General features: G+C 43.1%; 1 protein-coding gene across 1 annotated transcript in view; it reads left to right on the top strand.

Annotated features, from left to right (window-relative positions):
- The first annotated feature begins 3,253 nt into the window (after positions 1–3,253).
- ARHGAP18 (Rho GTPase activating protein 18) overlaps positions 3,254–17,138 on the top strand; it is a 135,654-nt gene continuing 121,769 nt past the window's right edge. The window contains exon 1 of the mRNA XM_080929226.1: positions 3,254–3,387. Within this exon, the coding sequence (XP_080785352.1) occupies positions 3,275–3,387 (113 nt within the window). The 5' untranslated portion in view covers positions 3,254–3,274. The remainder of the gene's footprint in view (positions 3,388–17,138) is intronic.

Here is a 17,138-nt window from a genome sequence, read left to right as displayed (position 1 = left end):
ACTGTAGGTGGGTGGAGGGACCTGTCACCATTTTCCCATACAAGGTCATTTAAATGCACAAGCTCAATCTACTTTCCCTCTGGCTTTCTCTTCCTAGAATGTATAGGCTTTTTGTTTGTTTCATTTTATCTGAAGTGGTACCCACTTCACTGGTGTATATGTGTACATTCGAGCCACTTGTCTACCAGTTTGGGTTGAGCTGGAAGGAACCTTGAAGTCACTTAATTCTTCCTTCATTTAACATTTCCTTAGAGACCTGGGGTGTGGGAAAATGGGAGGTCAGATGCTGAGGGGAAGGCAAAGGAAGACAGTGTGGCTGAGGGGTGGGGGATGTTTAGGTGAGGTAGAAGTAAGAGCAGTGGATCATGGGTACCAGAGAGTCCCTGAAGGTTTGTTAAGTAGTGACATCACCGAAGTAGTGCTGTGGTAGGTTCAGTTACAGTGTGAGGAAGAGTTCAGAGAAAGTGACGAGAGTGGGCTAAAGAGCCAGGCAGTGGTGGTGCACACCTTCAATCCCGGCACTCAGGAGGAAGAGGCAGGCAGGTCTCTGAGTGCAAAGCCAGAGGGGTCTACAGAGGGAATTCCAGGACAACCAGGAATATTCAGAGAAACCAAAACCCCCTGTCTTAAAAAAATAACACAAAAAGTGGAGCTAACACCCGATGGAAGGCCCAGCTTGAGGAAGTGAGGGCGCAGAGGAGAGGACAGCAGAGAGCCCTTAGAGCACGGAAGTACTGTGCAATCATTGTGAAGAGGAATATAGAACAGGGTCTTCCAAAGGGAGCACTGTGTGTGAGTTCACTATGACATGGCAGAAAAGACACTTTTAAAAAATGCACATACTTTGAAAGGGCCAGGAGAGAGCTCATGAGCACAGAGGCCTCTTCCAGAGGACATTAATTTGACTCCCAGCACCAATAAGCGAGCAGCTGTCTGTGACGTCTGTTCCGGGAGGTATTATGCCTCTTCTGCCCTCCACAGGCACTGGGTACACACATGGTGAGCAGAGGCACATGGGAACAAAACACCCATATGCATAAAATAAATATTAAAAAAATTAATGTGGGCAAGCTGGCTAGTTTTATGTCAATTTGATGCAAGTTACAGACATCTGAGAGCAGCTCACACAGTGCCTCCAGGAGATTTGGTGTATACAAGTCAACGCAGGGCATTTTCTTAGTGATTGATGGAGGTTATCCTATTGTGGGTGGTGCCATCCCTAAGCTGTGGCTCTGGGTTCTATAAGACATCAGGTAGAGCAAGCCAGTAAGTAGAACCTCTCCATGTTCTCTGCATTAGCTCCAGTCTTGAGGTTTCTACCCAGTTCAAGTTCCCTCCTTGGTTTCCCTGATTCGGATATGTAATCCAAATAAACCCTTTCCTCCCTTTGTTTTTGGTCTTGATGTTTCACAAGTAAGACAGTGAACATGGTTTGTAGTTGTCTGGTTTTGTTTGTTTTTGAGACAGGGTTTCTCTGTGTGGCCCAGGCTGGCCTTGAACTCAGATCCATGTACCTCTGCCTCCCAGTGCTGGGATTAAAAGTGTGTGTCACCACACAGCTGGCAATGGGTATTTTAAATTTGAATAATGTTATCTCTCAGTTTTAAATAATAAAAAAAACACAAACCTGAATGACAAAATCAAAAGCATCAGGAATTTTAGCTAGGTTAACAAAAAATGACCAAAAAGGTAACCAGGAACTTCAGTTTGTGAGCAGAGATTCAGATCCTTCCGTAGCTTCTTTGCCTGGGTTCAGTCTCCCTATCCATACCCACATTGGCTGGCAGTCATAGTGGCAACAGGCAGGCCTGGCATATACCTGACAAGAGAATCCCAGATTTAATGTCCCAGCTGGAAAGCAAGTTCATGGCTAAAATCAGGGCTAGAAAGATGGCTCAGTAGTTAAAAGCACATACTGTGCTTTTCCAGATGACTTGAATTTGGTTCCCAGCACCCTCTTAGGCAGCTTCCAACTTCCTTATAACCACATCTCTGAGGAATCAGACACTTTCCCTAGCCTCGGGGCACCAGAACACTTGTGGCAAACACTTGGACAGACATACAAACCTAACTATCCCAAACAACAACGGCATTGACAAGGTGTGGTGCCAAAAACAGCACTTGGGAGCAGAAATGGAATCTATGGTTTGAGGCCAGCCTGGTTTACAAAGAAAGTTCCAGGCCAGCCAGGGCTACACAGTGATATCTCATCTAATTTTATATTATATATAATTATATGTAATGTATGAAACATATAAAAACATATATATATACATATACCTTATATAGAGTAAAAAATATATATAAAGCAAAATGTTTCAGTTAAGATTGTTACATATATTGTTACATATATCAGGAGCAGGAATTTTTGTTATTAATTTTTTAGAAACTAGAAAACCCAGAAAAAAATTTTAAAAACTGCCTTTTGAATTTGCTTTTTCAATCGATTAAACAAGACAGAATCTAGGTGGAGTTCCCCTGCCACTTACTAACTTATTTTGGTCAAGATATTTCATCTGTCCATTGGAATATACTCTTTCCAATAATATTGTGTGTGTGTGTGTGTGTGTGTGTGTGTGTCTGAGCAACCCCTTCTCCCCCATCACTGGAAAGTAATAGTTTCTCAGCAAATGTTGGATCTTTTTATTTTGACTTTTACCTTTTAACAAACAGATCATTAGGTAGGCATTTTGAAATTTATTTTTTCTAGTGTTTGATAAAACAACAGGTATGTTTGACATTGCAGGGCGCACAGTGACACAAACAATTCATTGTGGAAAGCAAAGCCTTTCTGGTGGGCTGGATGGCGCTGTGACCTTTGACTGGGATCCTTGGTTTGGCTGTAGTGAAGGCTGAGTGCCTGAAGGGGTTAAGGAATGCCTTACTCCAGTTACTTGAAGCAGCAGAAGTTATCAGATGGTTACACGAATGGAAAAGAGGAAAAGGCCTTGCCCTAATCCATACTTTACTAGCTCACTAGGTTTGTACTGGCCCTGGTGAGCTGGGGGCAGGGGCTATGCCATACACCCAGGCCCCCTTATCCGCTGCTGCTGCAGCTCTAGATTGCGTGGTTCAAACAAAGCTGTGAGTCACACACAGCCTGTAACCGCGGGGCCAGGAAGCCCAGCTGGAGAGGCCACGCCCCTCTCCCTGTGAATCGCTGGCCGGGACCAGGGAGGGGCTGGCTCTTGCTAATGAGCAAGTTGGCAAGGCAAGACAGGAACTTCATTCCCCTCTGTGTCAGGATCCCAGAAATTATGCCCCTTCTCTCACCATGAACTGGCTCTCGAGTTCCTCGGGAGTTGTGCTAACGGCTTACCACCCCAGCGGCAAAGACCAGGTCGTTGGGGACAGCCATGCAAAAGGAGGCGACGAAGCCACCTCCAGGTAAGGAGAGCAACAATAAAACCCCTACCTGCCCCAGGAACAAAGTGGCAGGGAAGTTGTCATGAGGGAAGAGGATCACCTCTGTATGTGAAGCCTGACCTGACACTACAGCACAGGCTTGTTCTTTGCATATCATTTACCCGAGTGCAAGAGCCTTCTGGTTACCAGTGGCAGATAGGGGGGTGGGGGCGGGTAGCGATGGTAGATGTGGCTCTGTGGCTCTCTGACCAGTTGCTGAGCAGGTGCATGTGCAAATACTGGCTGATCAAATGACTGTATCAGAAACACACTCTGGGAGATGGAATTCTTGAATGGGCTCTAAACTCAGCTGGAACTGTTGGCTGGGAACGTCTGCCAAAAAAGCAGGGAGGCTGGTCACTCTGCTTGCTGTTTTAAGAGTGGCACCCTCCGCCCTTTACTGAAAGCAGACCGCCTAGGCAAAATGCCCAAGACAGTGGCCCGTGGCTGTGCTGTTCACATTCTTCAGTGTATGTAGATTACTCCCACAGCCCAACACACCCCTCCCTGCACTCTTGGGATTTCAAAAGGGAGTTTTTGTCAGCAGGCAGTAAGTACTCTCCTGGTAGGAGGAGCGTTAATGTTAAATCGCTTTATAGGCAGACAGGGCAAACGTTCTAAAGACCATTGAGTCTCAGAGTCCTCTTTGCCTCTCTCTGTGTACTTTGTTCTGTTTTTCAAGGTTGGTTTTTTTCCCCTGCCTCTTCCCTTCTCTCCTTAATGACCTTCTCCCTAGCTGAAGCTTGTAATCTCCAGTCTTAGATATAAATTGCAAATACTGGCCTGGAAGACTGCAAAAAAAAAAAAAAAAAGTTATCAGTAAGTCCAATTCCATCTTGAGATTAAAAGTGATAATGAAAACTTCGCTGTTCCTGGGTGACTTCAGGCCCAAGGATTACACTGAAAGAATGCCTTCTTTCATAGGTTTTGCAAATCCCTAAATGTGTGTGTGGTGGTGGTGGTGGGGGGTGTGGGAAAATCAAAAGAAAGGCTGTAAGATTCTCGGTTAGACCTTGGCTGAGGAACTTTGCTTCTCACGTGTTGTCCATTGTATTGAAGCCATTGGATGAACTCATTTCCAAAGTTCGAAGGGAGTGGTTGCTTTGTGGTCACACACACACACACACACACACACACACACACACAGACCATTTTATTTTCTTTGAGATTTATCAAGCATTTCCACGCATGTTTCTGCAGGGCAATAGAATACCTATTAACAGCAAGCAGCCAGCAGCAGCAAACCTGCAGGAGCAGCCCTTGCTTGCCTCCCTTTGACAGTGAAAATAGCCCAAACAGCAAGCTGCAAAGTTTGTCACTCACTGGCTTCAGGCTGGGCGGGCCTGAGGTCTGGAGCTGAGTCTTAGGTCTCAGTTGTGAGAGTGAATAAAACTGCTGGGACTTTGGGTCCCCAACCTTCATTCCCTTGTTCAGACTCAAACTCCTACAGTTCTAACAAAGTTTCTCAGTGGAGGCTTTTTCATGAAACCTTGGGGATTCTTCCCTGTTGTCTGCAGTTTCGTAGCTTGTTATGGGATGTTTATTCTTGAGGCGGTTGAACAAATAATCGTGTGGATTGTTTTGTTTTCAGCTATTGCAGAAGCAGAGCCAAGGTGGGCAGAGAAAACAGAGTGCGCAGGAGGCCATGAGATATGTGACTTGTGTGGGGCCATATCTCTAGATGGGCTGGAAAAACCATTCTACTTGCTGCCATTTTGCTTACTCATCCTGTTCTGGGATTCAGTTTTCATGAGGGATAGATCGTGATGCTGGGGTGTGGGGAGAAGAGCAAAGACTGGTTTGAGGCAGGAGGGAGTGGGGCGGGAAGAGCAATTCTCATTGGGAGGTTCCTTGTTTAGCCTCAAAGGGGTGAAGAGATTGGAGTTGGGATGGTTTAAGGCCTCCTGGAATGAGGGAGGGATTTAGCAGTAGAAGAGATGGGATCAGTGGTGACTGCTAAGGATGGCCATAGTGGATGCTGGCTATGGTGGGCTGTCTGGCTGGGAAGCATTATTAGAAGGGCGCTCCAAGATTTCAGTGATGGTTGATGCCTCTTTGTAAACAAAGCCGAAGTAAAACTCATATAAAGAAGCTAAATTAGATCCTGCATGTTCTCGTATCTATTTTAAAAGTAGCTGGAGAGAGCTCAAAATTCTGACCTGGTTTATCAAAAAATTTCATTTATTCTAAATAATAGGTGCATCAGTGAGCTTTTGAATCATATGGTTTAATAGATTACCTCACACATATCAATATATATATATATACATATTATATAATGTACATATATACATCATATATATAACGCAGCAAAATACAAAGGGCTATATTTATGATTTCAGATGTTTATAGAAAATGTTTTTGATTTTTAAGCTTTCTCTTGACAAATCCTTCTTTATTGCTGTTCCAGTCTTATGAAAACGCAGGATGGTGAGAAATTAATATTTTGAGCAGTCTGATATCACAGAACTCCTTGTATTACATTATCTCAATCAGAACATGGGCCTGGATCCCAGACTGAAGAATTCCTGCTACTCCTGGCTGGAGCCTCCCAGTTGTAGAATTCTGGTTTTATCCTCCCAGTTGGAAAATCCTGTTTTTGTTTTCTTTTTTGCAGTTTTTTTCCTCAAACTACCGGGACTTGAAAGAACATGTTAACATTAGTTTTCTGGCCAACTGTATACAGATGTTTCCAAAGGAAACCACTTTTTATGGACAGCTATATTTACAAGACTTTATTTATTTACTTTATTTACTTACTCATGTTTTCAGGCAGGCATTATGTATTTGCTTTAGGAAAAACAATTTCTCCAAAACCCCCCAAAAACAAAACAAAACCCTATATTACTGTTTTCTTGACTTTAGCATCATCTTAAGGGGGAAAACTGCTCTGATTGCTTTATGTCTTCCTGAAAACTCTTTAACCCTTTAAGATTTTTTTTTTTTTTTTTAGTAGTTTGAAATAGGTTGGAGATGAGGTCTTTGGTGGCTTGAACCCTGACACCCAACCTTGGATGTTCAGCATGGCTGAATTCTTGCTCCCACAGTCAGTAGTAGTGTGTACCACAGACACTGAGTCTCTGCCTGTAAGTGGGACTTCACAGAAGTCTTTTCCTTGCTGGGAGGAAGAAGTTGGATAAATCACACAGAGCCTATGGGGAAGAGTCTGCCTTCAGGCAGCTTTCCTTAATACTTTAAGCCACATAGGATAGTCTTCAGTTTGTCTTGCTTGGGAATCTCATTCAGTCAAGGGTCAAGAAATAGAAGGTCACCCTTTAGTTAATAGTTTTGGAAGCTAGGTGTGGTGGCACATATCTATATAATCCCAGCATTTGGAAGTGGAGGATCCAGATTTTAAGCCTAGCCTTGTCTATCTACAGAAAATTCAGGGTCAACCTGGGCTATCTGAGGTGACATCTCAGACAAGCAATAACCATCTTCCAGGACCACTGAATGAATGACTGAGTAACAAATAAAAAGATGTACAGGAAATTGGGTGTGCTGGTGTGTACCTATATTTTCAGCATAGAGGAGGAACGAGGAAGATGAGGATTTCAAGGTAATCTTCAGATATATAGTGAGTTTGAGTCTAATTGAGACTAATCTCTAACCCCCTCCAGTTTTCATTCACTCCTCACCCCAGGTAAAAAAACAAGACACTGGAAAATGAAAGCTAAAGTAACATTTTAGTCTTTTGAAATCTGAAAGACCTTGGAAATGCCTTTTCTTCCACAGCTGTTCTGGAGTTGGACTGAGGACAGCTGCTCATGCAAGTTTGCCATGAAGCTGGTGAACCTCAGTGGAATGTGGGCGGGTCACTTTGGCAGCTAGAGTCCCTCCTCCACCTTCAGGAACTTTGGCCAGCAGCAATGCCAAGTGGAAAGTGCTGTCACTTTCATAACCATAGCTCTGAACATGTTAAAGTGTCAGCATTGCTGTATTCTACACGCCTGTAAGTTCTATAAGTCACTCATCTACTCCAAATTCTCTGTTGTCACTGTGCTGGTGTTTAATGGAGAATGTGGCTGTGCTTGTTGCTTTTCTTCACTGTGACAAATACCTGAGAAAAGCAAGAGAGCAAGCACCTACCTTGATTCTACTTAAAGGCCTCAGCCCATGGGCCCATGTTGATTTAGGTTTGAGTCAAGGCTAGGCAACATGGCAGCAGGAATATGCTGTGGAGGAGGCAGCCAACAAGCAGAGAGACTAAGGGTCTGGGTTAATGGGGGTTCAGCTGTCGAAGACACAGCTCAAGTGGCTTATTTCTTCCTATCAAACCTTACTTCCAGAGGGACTTTATTATCCCCACCCCAGTAGAGCCACCAGCTGGGGCCAGGGCTTCTCAACACACAAGCTCATGGGAGACATTATATATTTAAAACTTACCGAAAAGTATGTGTTGGGGTAGGGAGAGGTGTCTTGGAGTCACAAACAAATGGGGGAGTGGCAGCTGGTCAAGATTAGCAGTTATATGACAGACAGGGTTATACAGGCAGGGAGGTTAGAATGCAGAAGAGCCAGGAGCCTAGAGGAAACCCTGGAGCTCCAGTAAGAGAAGCAGAGAGCCCTGTGTGGCCAGAGGGCTGAAGAGAAGGAAACTAGGGGACAAACATGGGCTGCTGGAGCTTTCTGATTAGATTTTTTAGAAAGAGAGAACGACATGGAGAGATGAAGGGTTTAAGAGAGGAAGGACAAGGAATTCCATTTTCAAAGGTCATGGGCCTGATGATATAAGTGGGAGAAACAGCCACACTTAGGCAGAGCTGACAGGGGGCTGGGCCAAGCAAGGTCTTAGTCATTTCAGCGATGGAGGGAATGGGTCACGAACTCTTGGAGATAGTCTGCCGGATTTCCTGATGCGTGAGCAAACTCAGATAAAGGTTGCACACATTTTGAGCTAAGTTCTTATAAGGAGAGACTTTGTTGCTGGTTTAGGTGGGAAGACTTCCTGGAGCATGTAAGGAGGACTGTTCTGGAGATCTGGAAGTCGGATATAAGTCTAAAGAAACAGACATGATTTGCTTTCCTTGAGGAGGTCAGCATTTTTGTCCATCTCTCCTGGTGCTGGGGATTGAACCCAGTGACCTATGCTTGCCAGACAAGTGCTCTACCACTGAGCTATGAATCCAGCCCTGGGCCACCATTTTTATTTGACTCCCCATGGTGTTTAAAAATCTTACATACACTGCCCTTAGTAATTCCTCCCAAATTTGCATATTTTCTGAAACTTTTATTATTTTGTGGAGAGGATATTTGCTGGGTTTTTTTTTTTGTTTGTTTTTGTTTTTTTGTTTTTTTTTTAAATTGCAGCTAGTTAAAGGATGTTTCCTGATCCCACATTTGTAGGATCTAGTAAGGAAATGCATTCTTTGTACCCAATGTGGTTAATTGTTTTCAGTGACACAAAGACTGTTTTGTTTTGTTTTTTTTTTTTTGTTTGTTTGTTTTTGTTTTTAAACAACCAAATCCCTTTGGTCTATAGTGTGGAATCTCCCTACCCATAATTTCCTTTTAAGATGCAAATACTCTTGATTGGCCAGATCCTACCTTCATTTAGGCAGTGAAACATTGCCTCTTCATCGTCTATAACTTTACACATGATGACTGTGGTGCGTGTGTGCATACGTGCATGCGTGTGTATTGAGGAGGTAGGGGGAATCTCTTAGTTATTTTCATGGAATTTGCTACTAGTTTATGGTTTCAGTTATAAGAACACACTGCCCACTCCCTGCTCCCCTGCCTGCTCCTTCACCTCCTCCCCTCCCCCCACCCCTTTCCCCTACCTGCTCCTCTGCCTCCCTTCCTGCTCCCTTCTCTTACACAGACTCTGGCCTCCTGTCATTAGGGCTTGCTCTCATTGGCAGGGATATCAATCATTCTTTCCTTCTCTTGCATTTATTTATCTAGTATGTGATATGTATGTATGCATGGGATAGACTGTATGTGCCCCATCCTGTGTGTGGAGGTCAGAGGACTACTTGTGGGAGTTAGTTCTCTTTCGCTGAATGGGCTTCTGGGATCTAACTCAGATGCTAAGGGTGGTGACACTGTTCTTACTCACTGTGCCATCTCCCCAGCCCTCAATCCTTCTTTTATGTGTCAAGTTCTCTTACTGTTTTTTCTACTAAGTGTTGAAGCAAAATGATTCAACAGTTGCTTGCTTATCATGATACCTAGGCTAGAGGACCAGCTGCGTGACAGCTGGATTTATGTCACTTTTAATAATGAAATACAGAACAAATGATCTATCGATCTATCTCTTAGTTGTCATTCACTTGTAGGCTGCAAACATCAGTCTGGCCAAGGCTACCCTGCTGGGAGTTTTTTCCAGGCTTCCTACTATGGAGTGAGGTTTGCTCACATCTGCCTTCTCTCCACTTACAGACTCAGGTCTACTTAAGGCCCTGAGCTCTCTCTGCCATCTTTGGAGTGACACTTTGTGTGCTCACAGCTATGGAAATATAAGCTCATAGGTCTTGTCCTGCTCGTTTGTGAGAAGGAAGGAAAACTAAGATGGTGTGCTGCCAGGCCTCACTTGAATTTCTCTATCAGATGTTTACTCTTCTGGTCCAGACCTTCCCTTGCAAACAAATGCTTAGAGGTGTGCTGTTTTGTTTGATGGTTCCTGAGCCGTTTCTTCCAGAAGCTCATTATTAGAGGAGAAAAGGAATGAAGCACAGTGACTGGAGTGAGCGCAGGCAGGAGGGGCAGAGTGCATGTCTAGCTCCTGTAGACACATTTGCTCAGTGCTGCTATGACTGTCTCTGAGCTGGCCAGGTACTTATCTATAGACGTAATCAGGAACCATGGAAACCTATCTGGCCACTCCCAACATCTGGAGTCCTTTCAGTGCTAACTCCACTGAGCTATCTGTGTAGAAAGAACGGCAAACCTCATGTCTTGCATTTATTATATTTTAGAGCTGCTTTGGGGTTGAGAAGAATATATTTCCATAGGGGAAGAGGGCTTATCATACACCAGTGATCTTGGTCACAGGGTAAGGATTCAATTTCAACCTGCCCCCCCCCTTGTTATTTTGTTCAGTGACTGGTCATGGGGTATCACTTGTGATGGGCTTGTTTTTCTTTAAGACCATATCCATGACCCATGGCTCTTCAGAGGTGCCTTTCTACCACCTTGTGTCTTAGAGCTAACTGAACCATGTTTTTAGTAAACATCTAAATTGGGAATGTCTTTGCCCAGCTCATCCAATTTTTATGCACATATGTGGTGGTGGTGGTGATGTGGGGGGGGGTGAGGGGAAAGGCAAGAGGAGGAGAGAAACAGAGACAGAGAGCTGAATGTATTATGTGTGTGTGTACAGGGAGGTATGAGTAGGGAAGCCAGAGGGGGATGTTAGGTGGCTTGTATTATCCTCAGCCATATTTCTTTGGGATAGAGTCTCTCATTGAACCCAGACCTGGGTTTGTGGTCAGAAAGCCTCACTAACCTTTCTGTCTTTATGAAGCACAGAGCTGGGATTAAAGGCATGTAGGTGAGAGTTAAAGGCATGTGAGTGGCTACGCCCAGCTTTGTGCACCATGCTGGGATTCAGACTCAGGTCTTCGTGCGCATAGCACATGCTCTCACCCATTTAGTACTAACTACTAACAGGCCATAATCCATCCCCAGGCAGTGGGCGATTTGGCCATTTTGGGATGTTTCAGAGGAAGGGCCTGTGGACAGAGCAGGTTCTAATAGGAAGGATCTGGCATCTTTGTTAAGATGTGGGAACCCAATGCCTGTCAGTGATCATACTTGGAAAAGTATTGAAAAGCACTTTTGAGAGACTAATGTTAATAGTTTCAGAAATGAGCGTTTGCTTTCACTGTTTTATAGGATAACATTCTTATCTTAAAATGTATTTTGGAATAAGTCAGATTACCTGTTTTAAGAACTATAAAGAATGAACAAAAAATGTCTGGGGGGGCGGTTCACAATATCAAAAGCTAATCTGAGTAAGTGCTTTAGCAGGTTGTTTCTTTTCACTTTTGGAGCATGCAAGCTCATAAATCATTAGTCACCTTCAACAAACTAGGGAACTATCTAGGTCAGCAAGGAAAGCTGTTTGTTCATGAGCCTCCAGGAAAAGACTGACTGTGGCTTACCTGAGTCCTTGTGGGCACATCACTATGGAGCTATTGTACTTAAGAATAATTTTATATCCCTTCTTTTGGCCCTTAAAACACAAGCATATATTTAAAGAACTGCTGTTAAACTCAGAAACAGGAAGTAATTAATGCTTCCTGGAACAGATATCCACAGATATGCCTTTTTAGCAAAAAAAAGTTTGAAAACATTTCTTGGAGAGATGGCCGGGGGTAAAGGCATTCACTATCAATTTAACCGCTGCCCAGCTGATGACCTGAGAGAAATCCCTGGGACCCTATATTCCTGGGACACTGTCCACATGTTGGAAAGAACCGACTCATGTCCTCTGACCTTCCAGTGTGTAATCTGTAAAAATGTTACCATTTCTCTTGCGTGTCATCCTTAGTGTATTTTTTTTTTCAGCTGTTTGCTATGCACTAGGCTGTAGATTTGGAAAATATCTTCCTAGCCTGTTCTCAGACTGTCCCTGTGCCTGAACCTTATATGATTTGCAAACTCCTGATTATGAAATGTCCACAAGAACAGGCTGCTTTGCTTCCAACTCGGAGGGAATAAGGGCAAGTAACTGGGAGGACGAAGTGAAGTCAGATGGATGGAGGTCAGAGCCAAGAGCCACTTAAAAATGCAAAGGCCATTTTCCATAGGGAAAAAGCAAGCACGTGCCCTGTTGACGTTCCATGGATCCTGAAGTCACCTAGTTCCGCCCCTTGGTTAATAGGTTCCTTTCTATGAGGCAGAAAATGGCACTTACCTGTAACACTGTGCTAGGAGAAATATGTTCTAGTTTCCTATCAAATTTAGGACTCAACTTTCTGAACCCAAATAAAATCGGCAACTTTATTTGGCAGTTACTGTTCAGGGTATACTTAACTATTCTTTGCTCTCTGGCCTTTTGTGTAGTTAGAAGTGAATGTTTTCTTTTATCGTTTTGTGTATGTGTCTAGTTTTTCTAAATACAAGATTGTTTCCAAAGCCTAAGGGACCGTGGCATAACTCCAATAGCTATGTCTTCCCAGGTCCCCTACACATATACCTGTTTTCATTAGGGATCATGTTCTTGTTTACATTTGCCAGTTCCTTCAAACCCTGTTTTTTAAAGACAGGGTCTCACTATGTAACCCTGTGTCCTGTTGCTCACTATGTAGGCCAGGCTGGTGGCCTTTCAACTCGGAGTCTCTCTCTTGCTTCTTTCTGCTTCCCTACTGCTAGAATTAAAAGTGTGTGGGAATATGCCTGGCCTACCTTTTAAAGCTTCAAAAGTTCTCACACTTTTTCCTTTCTCTCTCTGTGAGTCTGTCTCTCCCTTCTCTCATCTATCCATCAATCGTTCCATCATCTGTCATCATCTGTGTATCTGTGTGTGAATGCGCATGTGTGCCATGCTGTGCCTATGGAGGGCAGAGGATGAACTTTCTGAGTAAATTCATTTCTTCCCCCCAGTAGGTACTTGGAATGAGACGTAACAGCATCAGCTGGTCCTTGTCGTTTATTTTGGAAGAGTCAGAAAGGTGGAGATTTGTGTATGTTCTTGTGATCCTAGTTGAATCAGTTTTGAACTGGTATTGAGTAATTAGTTGAGTAAAGTAAGACATACTTTGCCTACAAGCTGCTAAACAACTAGAACGGAAAGGCAGGGGAGACGGCTCAGTGGGTAAAGACTTGCTGAGTGAGCCTGGGATGGGGCAATCCCAATGAGGCCGGAGATGGAAATGCAGCAAGCTCCGGGAGGTTACGGACAGCTAGTGTGCTGTACACAGCAGGGAACAGTACAAGACATAGCCACATGCGGGGACATCACTCCCATTCCTACACTAACCTGCAGCGGCAGGATAATCTTTGAGTTTATGTTAATAAGAATTTTGAGATCTGCAAAGTTTAGCATTGGAGTCAGTGTATCTTCTCTGAAGCCAATGACCTCATATGCCATACATATATCTGAGGAAAATAATAGGTATTATGTATCGATGAACAGCATAAAAATTGGGTTTGCCTGGAATAAGGTTTAGGCAGCTCAGAAATTCTTTAAAGACATGTATGTATAGAATATCTTTAAGTCCTGAATTATTTAATTTTAAAAACATATTTTATTAATTAAATGTTTAGAGATCTTTAATGTCTAAATGATGGCTCCATAGCAATGACCCTTCAACACGGCTCCTCAGGTGTGGTGACCCCAACTATGAGATCAATTACTACTGCTTCATAACTAACTTGGCCATTATAAACACCATGTAAAAATCTGGTATGCAGGTGTCTGATATACAAACTTCAGAGAGCGGTGGTCATCTACAGGAAAATAACTATAAAAATTCCTGCTTTAAGCAAGGCTGCAATAAAATGCAGACATAATTCTAGAACCACGTTTTTAGAGTACCTCTTCTATAGTATTGGGTTTTCAAAGAACTTTGGCTAGTAATTGGAGTTCAGTTTGGCTAAGAAAAGCCAATTTGGCTGCAGGAAGTTGAAAGGAGCACGCTATTTATAGGTCGTCTAGAAACATGTAACTTGATTAACATGTTTTATAATTAATGCTTCACTAGGGTTACCTGTGTGTGCCTGTTGATTTCTCTCTGTTCAAATAATGCAGTCAGAGGTATCACATGTCTGCCAAGAAAATGATTTGAGTGAAGGTAGACTTAAATATGTGTAGTACTTCATTCTTAACTCATTTTCATCGATAATTTTAGCCTTGAGAACAAGGACAGATGTTATACTCACATTTCTAAGTTAAATTGTTTTGAATTATAGTATTCTGAATTACTCCGTGTTGTGGAGGTGGATAGTTGTATATTTAGATGTGGTTTGGCAATTATATAAAACCCTTTACTTCCCATATTTTTATACTTACTTTTATTTGTAAGGGCTGGGCATTTTGTGTGTGTGAGAACATATAGGTGTGAATACACATGTGTGTGTGTATGTGTGTGTGTGTGTGTGTGTGTGTAGATACATATGTTGTATAGATTTCCTGTGAGGAGGAAGAGGGTTCAGTCTTTTTGAACTTAAGTTACAGATACCTTTGAGTCTCCCAATATGGGTTTTGGGAATTCTTTGGGGTGAGTCCAGCAAGTACTCTTAACTGTTGAACGGCTCTAACTCCTCATTTATTCTTGACTTAGGTTCTATCCTTAAAAATCAGTAGACAGAGCATGGTGTTGGATGTCACTAATCCTAGTTCTTGGGAGACAGAGAAGATTGCCACAAATTTGAGCGAAGCCTCAGTTGCACGGCAAATTCCAGGCCACCCTGTGTTAGACAGAAAAACCCTGACTCAACAAGATAACAGCCACAGCATATGATAAGAAGCATGTTGATCTCAAATTTGGGTTTCAGTACAATCTGTAAACTAAAAGTGTGCGAACACCGTATTTCTGACTCGCACGTAAAATGTGTCCCCCATAGGCTTATGCATTTGAACACTTTGTTTCAGGTTAGTGGCACTAATATATGTGTGTGTGTGTGTGTGTGTGTGTGTGTGTGTGTGTGTATGATATATATGATATATATATATATATATATGTATATATATATATATATATATATATATGTGTATATATATATATATATATATATATATATATATGTATGTATGTATGCTGTTATTAAACCTTCTGAAGTGATCTACAGCAGGAAAGCTAGAGGGTGTAGGCAGGTTCTGGTTCTGGTTTGCATTCCCTATTTCCTCACCATGAGACACGAACAACCTGAGCTGCATGCTCTCACCGTGGCAGGTTCTGACTTGCTTTCTCTGACATGACCCAGAAGAAATCTTAACTCTCGTTGTTTCTGACAGATGCTCTGTTACAACTATGGGCAAAAAATGTCCCCAGTATGGAGGCATCACACTGAAATGGCTGAGCTGTCACCACTGCCTTCATATGTACACGCTTGGCACACAGGCTGGGAGGCAGCCCTTCTCCCCTCATGTAGCTTCTCTACTTGATTAGTCAAGGCTTCCTTAGAGCATGGCCATGTCACAGGTTGTCAGAGGTTTACTCTGTTACTAGCATTCTTCACAATGAGTGTCCTAAGTAATCTAGAGTGGGAGCTCCTACCGGGCTTTAGGAATCAGTCAGAAGTGAGTTAACTATATGCTGTTTGCCAGTTAAATCCTAGGTCAGCTCAGATTCAAGAGCGTGGAGGAATGGTGAGGAGAGAGGCTGCCATGTAGGAAGTTCTCATAGTGTTAGCGAACTATTATCCTGCACTATGTAACGAGTCCCTTCTTCCATTTGCTGGCAGCCCAAGTTGTCAAAGGCCCTTGTTTGCTTATATCCAGTAAAATTCACTCTGAGGGATTGTCCAACAAAGAGTAGTGTTTGGTAGCACATGGTAGTTTTGAGATCATGTAGTACATATGAAAACATCCAAGTGGTTATGGGAAATAAATCTGTAGTGTTGGAGTTACTTGTGCCCCAGGACTACCCAGTGCTTTGGGTTCATGAGTGTCTTTAGCCATCAACAGAGACTGTGAGCACCTGAACACCAGCCCTATCACATTGCTTTATTGTGTCTGTTATTAAGTTATGCTTCTTTCCACCATATGTCTGTTACGTATTGTCTAATTTATTCTTTGAAAATTCCATATAGTACAATCTTACTCTTTTCCTGACCCCAACTACTCCAGGTTCCCCACCCCCAGAAACTTCATATACTTTCTCTCTCTTAAATTTTCTTTTAAAAGAAAACCAAAACAGAGTAAAACAAAACCAAACATGGTATCTGATTTGTGTTAGCCAACTGCTCCTGAACATGGGGCCTGCCCTGTAGTTTGGTGGGTATGCCCTGTGTTTCTCCATTGATAAAAACTGATTTTCCCTCTCCCACCTGCTTTCAGATACATTACTAGCATCTCATTTAGGGATGGAGCACTGTGCTGGTTTCCCCTCCTCCACACTGGCATCTTGTCTGGCTTTAGCTTGTGATGATCTTGTGCATGATTTCACGGTCTCTTTGAGTTCATAGTGTACCTGCCCTATCGTGTCTAGAAAACACCAAGTCCTTGAATTCACCCATCACCTCTGGCTCTTCCAATCTTCCTTCCACCATCATTTCCATGGATCTTTGAAGATGGATGGTGATAACTGCATGCTAGTCAGTTGCCAGCCTCCGTGTTAATTCTGATAGACTGGAAGACACCTCTTTGTCAGTTGAGAAGTGCACTGGCCCAGGGGGCACAGTGGTATGTCATTAGGGGTTGTTTTATTGCTGTGTTCGTTTAGCAGGCTGTTAGTAGTAGCCATTGCCTATATAGTCTAAGTTTCTTGACCTACTTAACATCGTTGGGTATTGGTGCAACCTTGTGGAGTGGGCCTTAAATCCAGCTTTAAAAACTTGCTAGTTACTCCCCCAGCATTCAAACAATTATTGCCACCAGTGGGAGTGTCTTGCAGGCGGGTCATTATTGTAGCTCTAAAGTGTAGAGAGATTATCGTGTGTATTGTATGAATGCTTCACCTGTTAATTAAGAAGCCTATGGCCTATGGCTTATGCAGGATATAGAGGTGGGGCATTGGAGGAAGGAGGAATTCTGGGAGAGTAGGAGGCAGAGGGAGGAGCCAGAAAAGATGTATGGGTCAGATGTGTGGTACCTGAGCACCTGTAATCAGCCACATGGCAGA

This window comes from Micromys minutus, assembly GCF_963924665.1.
Source record: "Micromys minutus genome assembly, chromosome: 15".
NCBI lineage: Eukaryota > Metazoa > Chordata > Mammalia > Rodentia > Muridae > Micromys > Micromys minutus.
The sequence above is the reverse complement of the archived record's forward strand: the minus strand, read 5'-3'. Positions and strand labels throughout refer to the sequence as shown.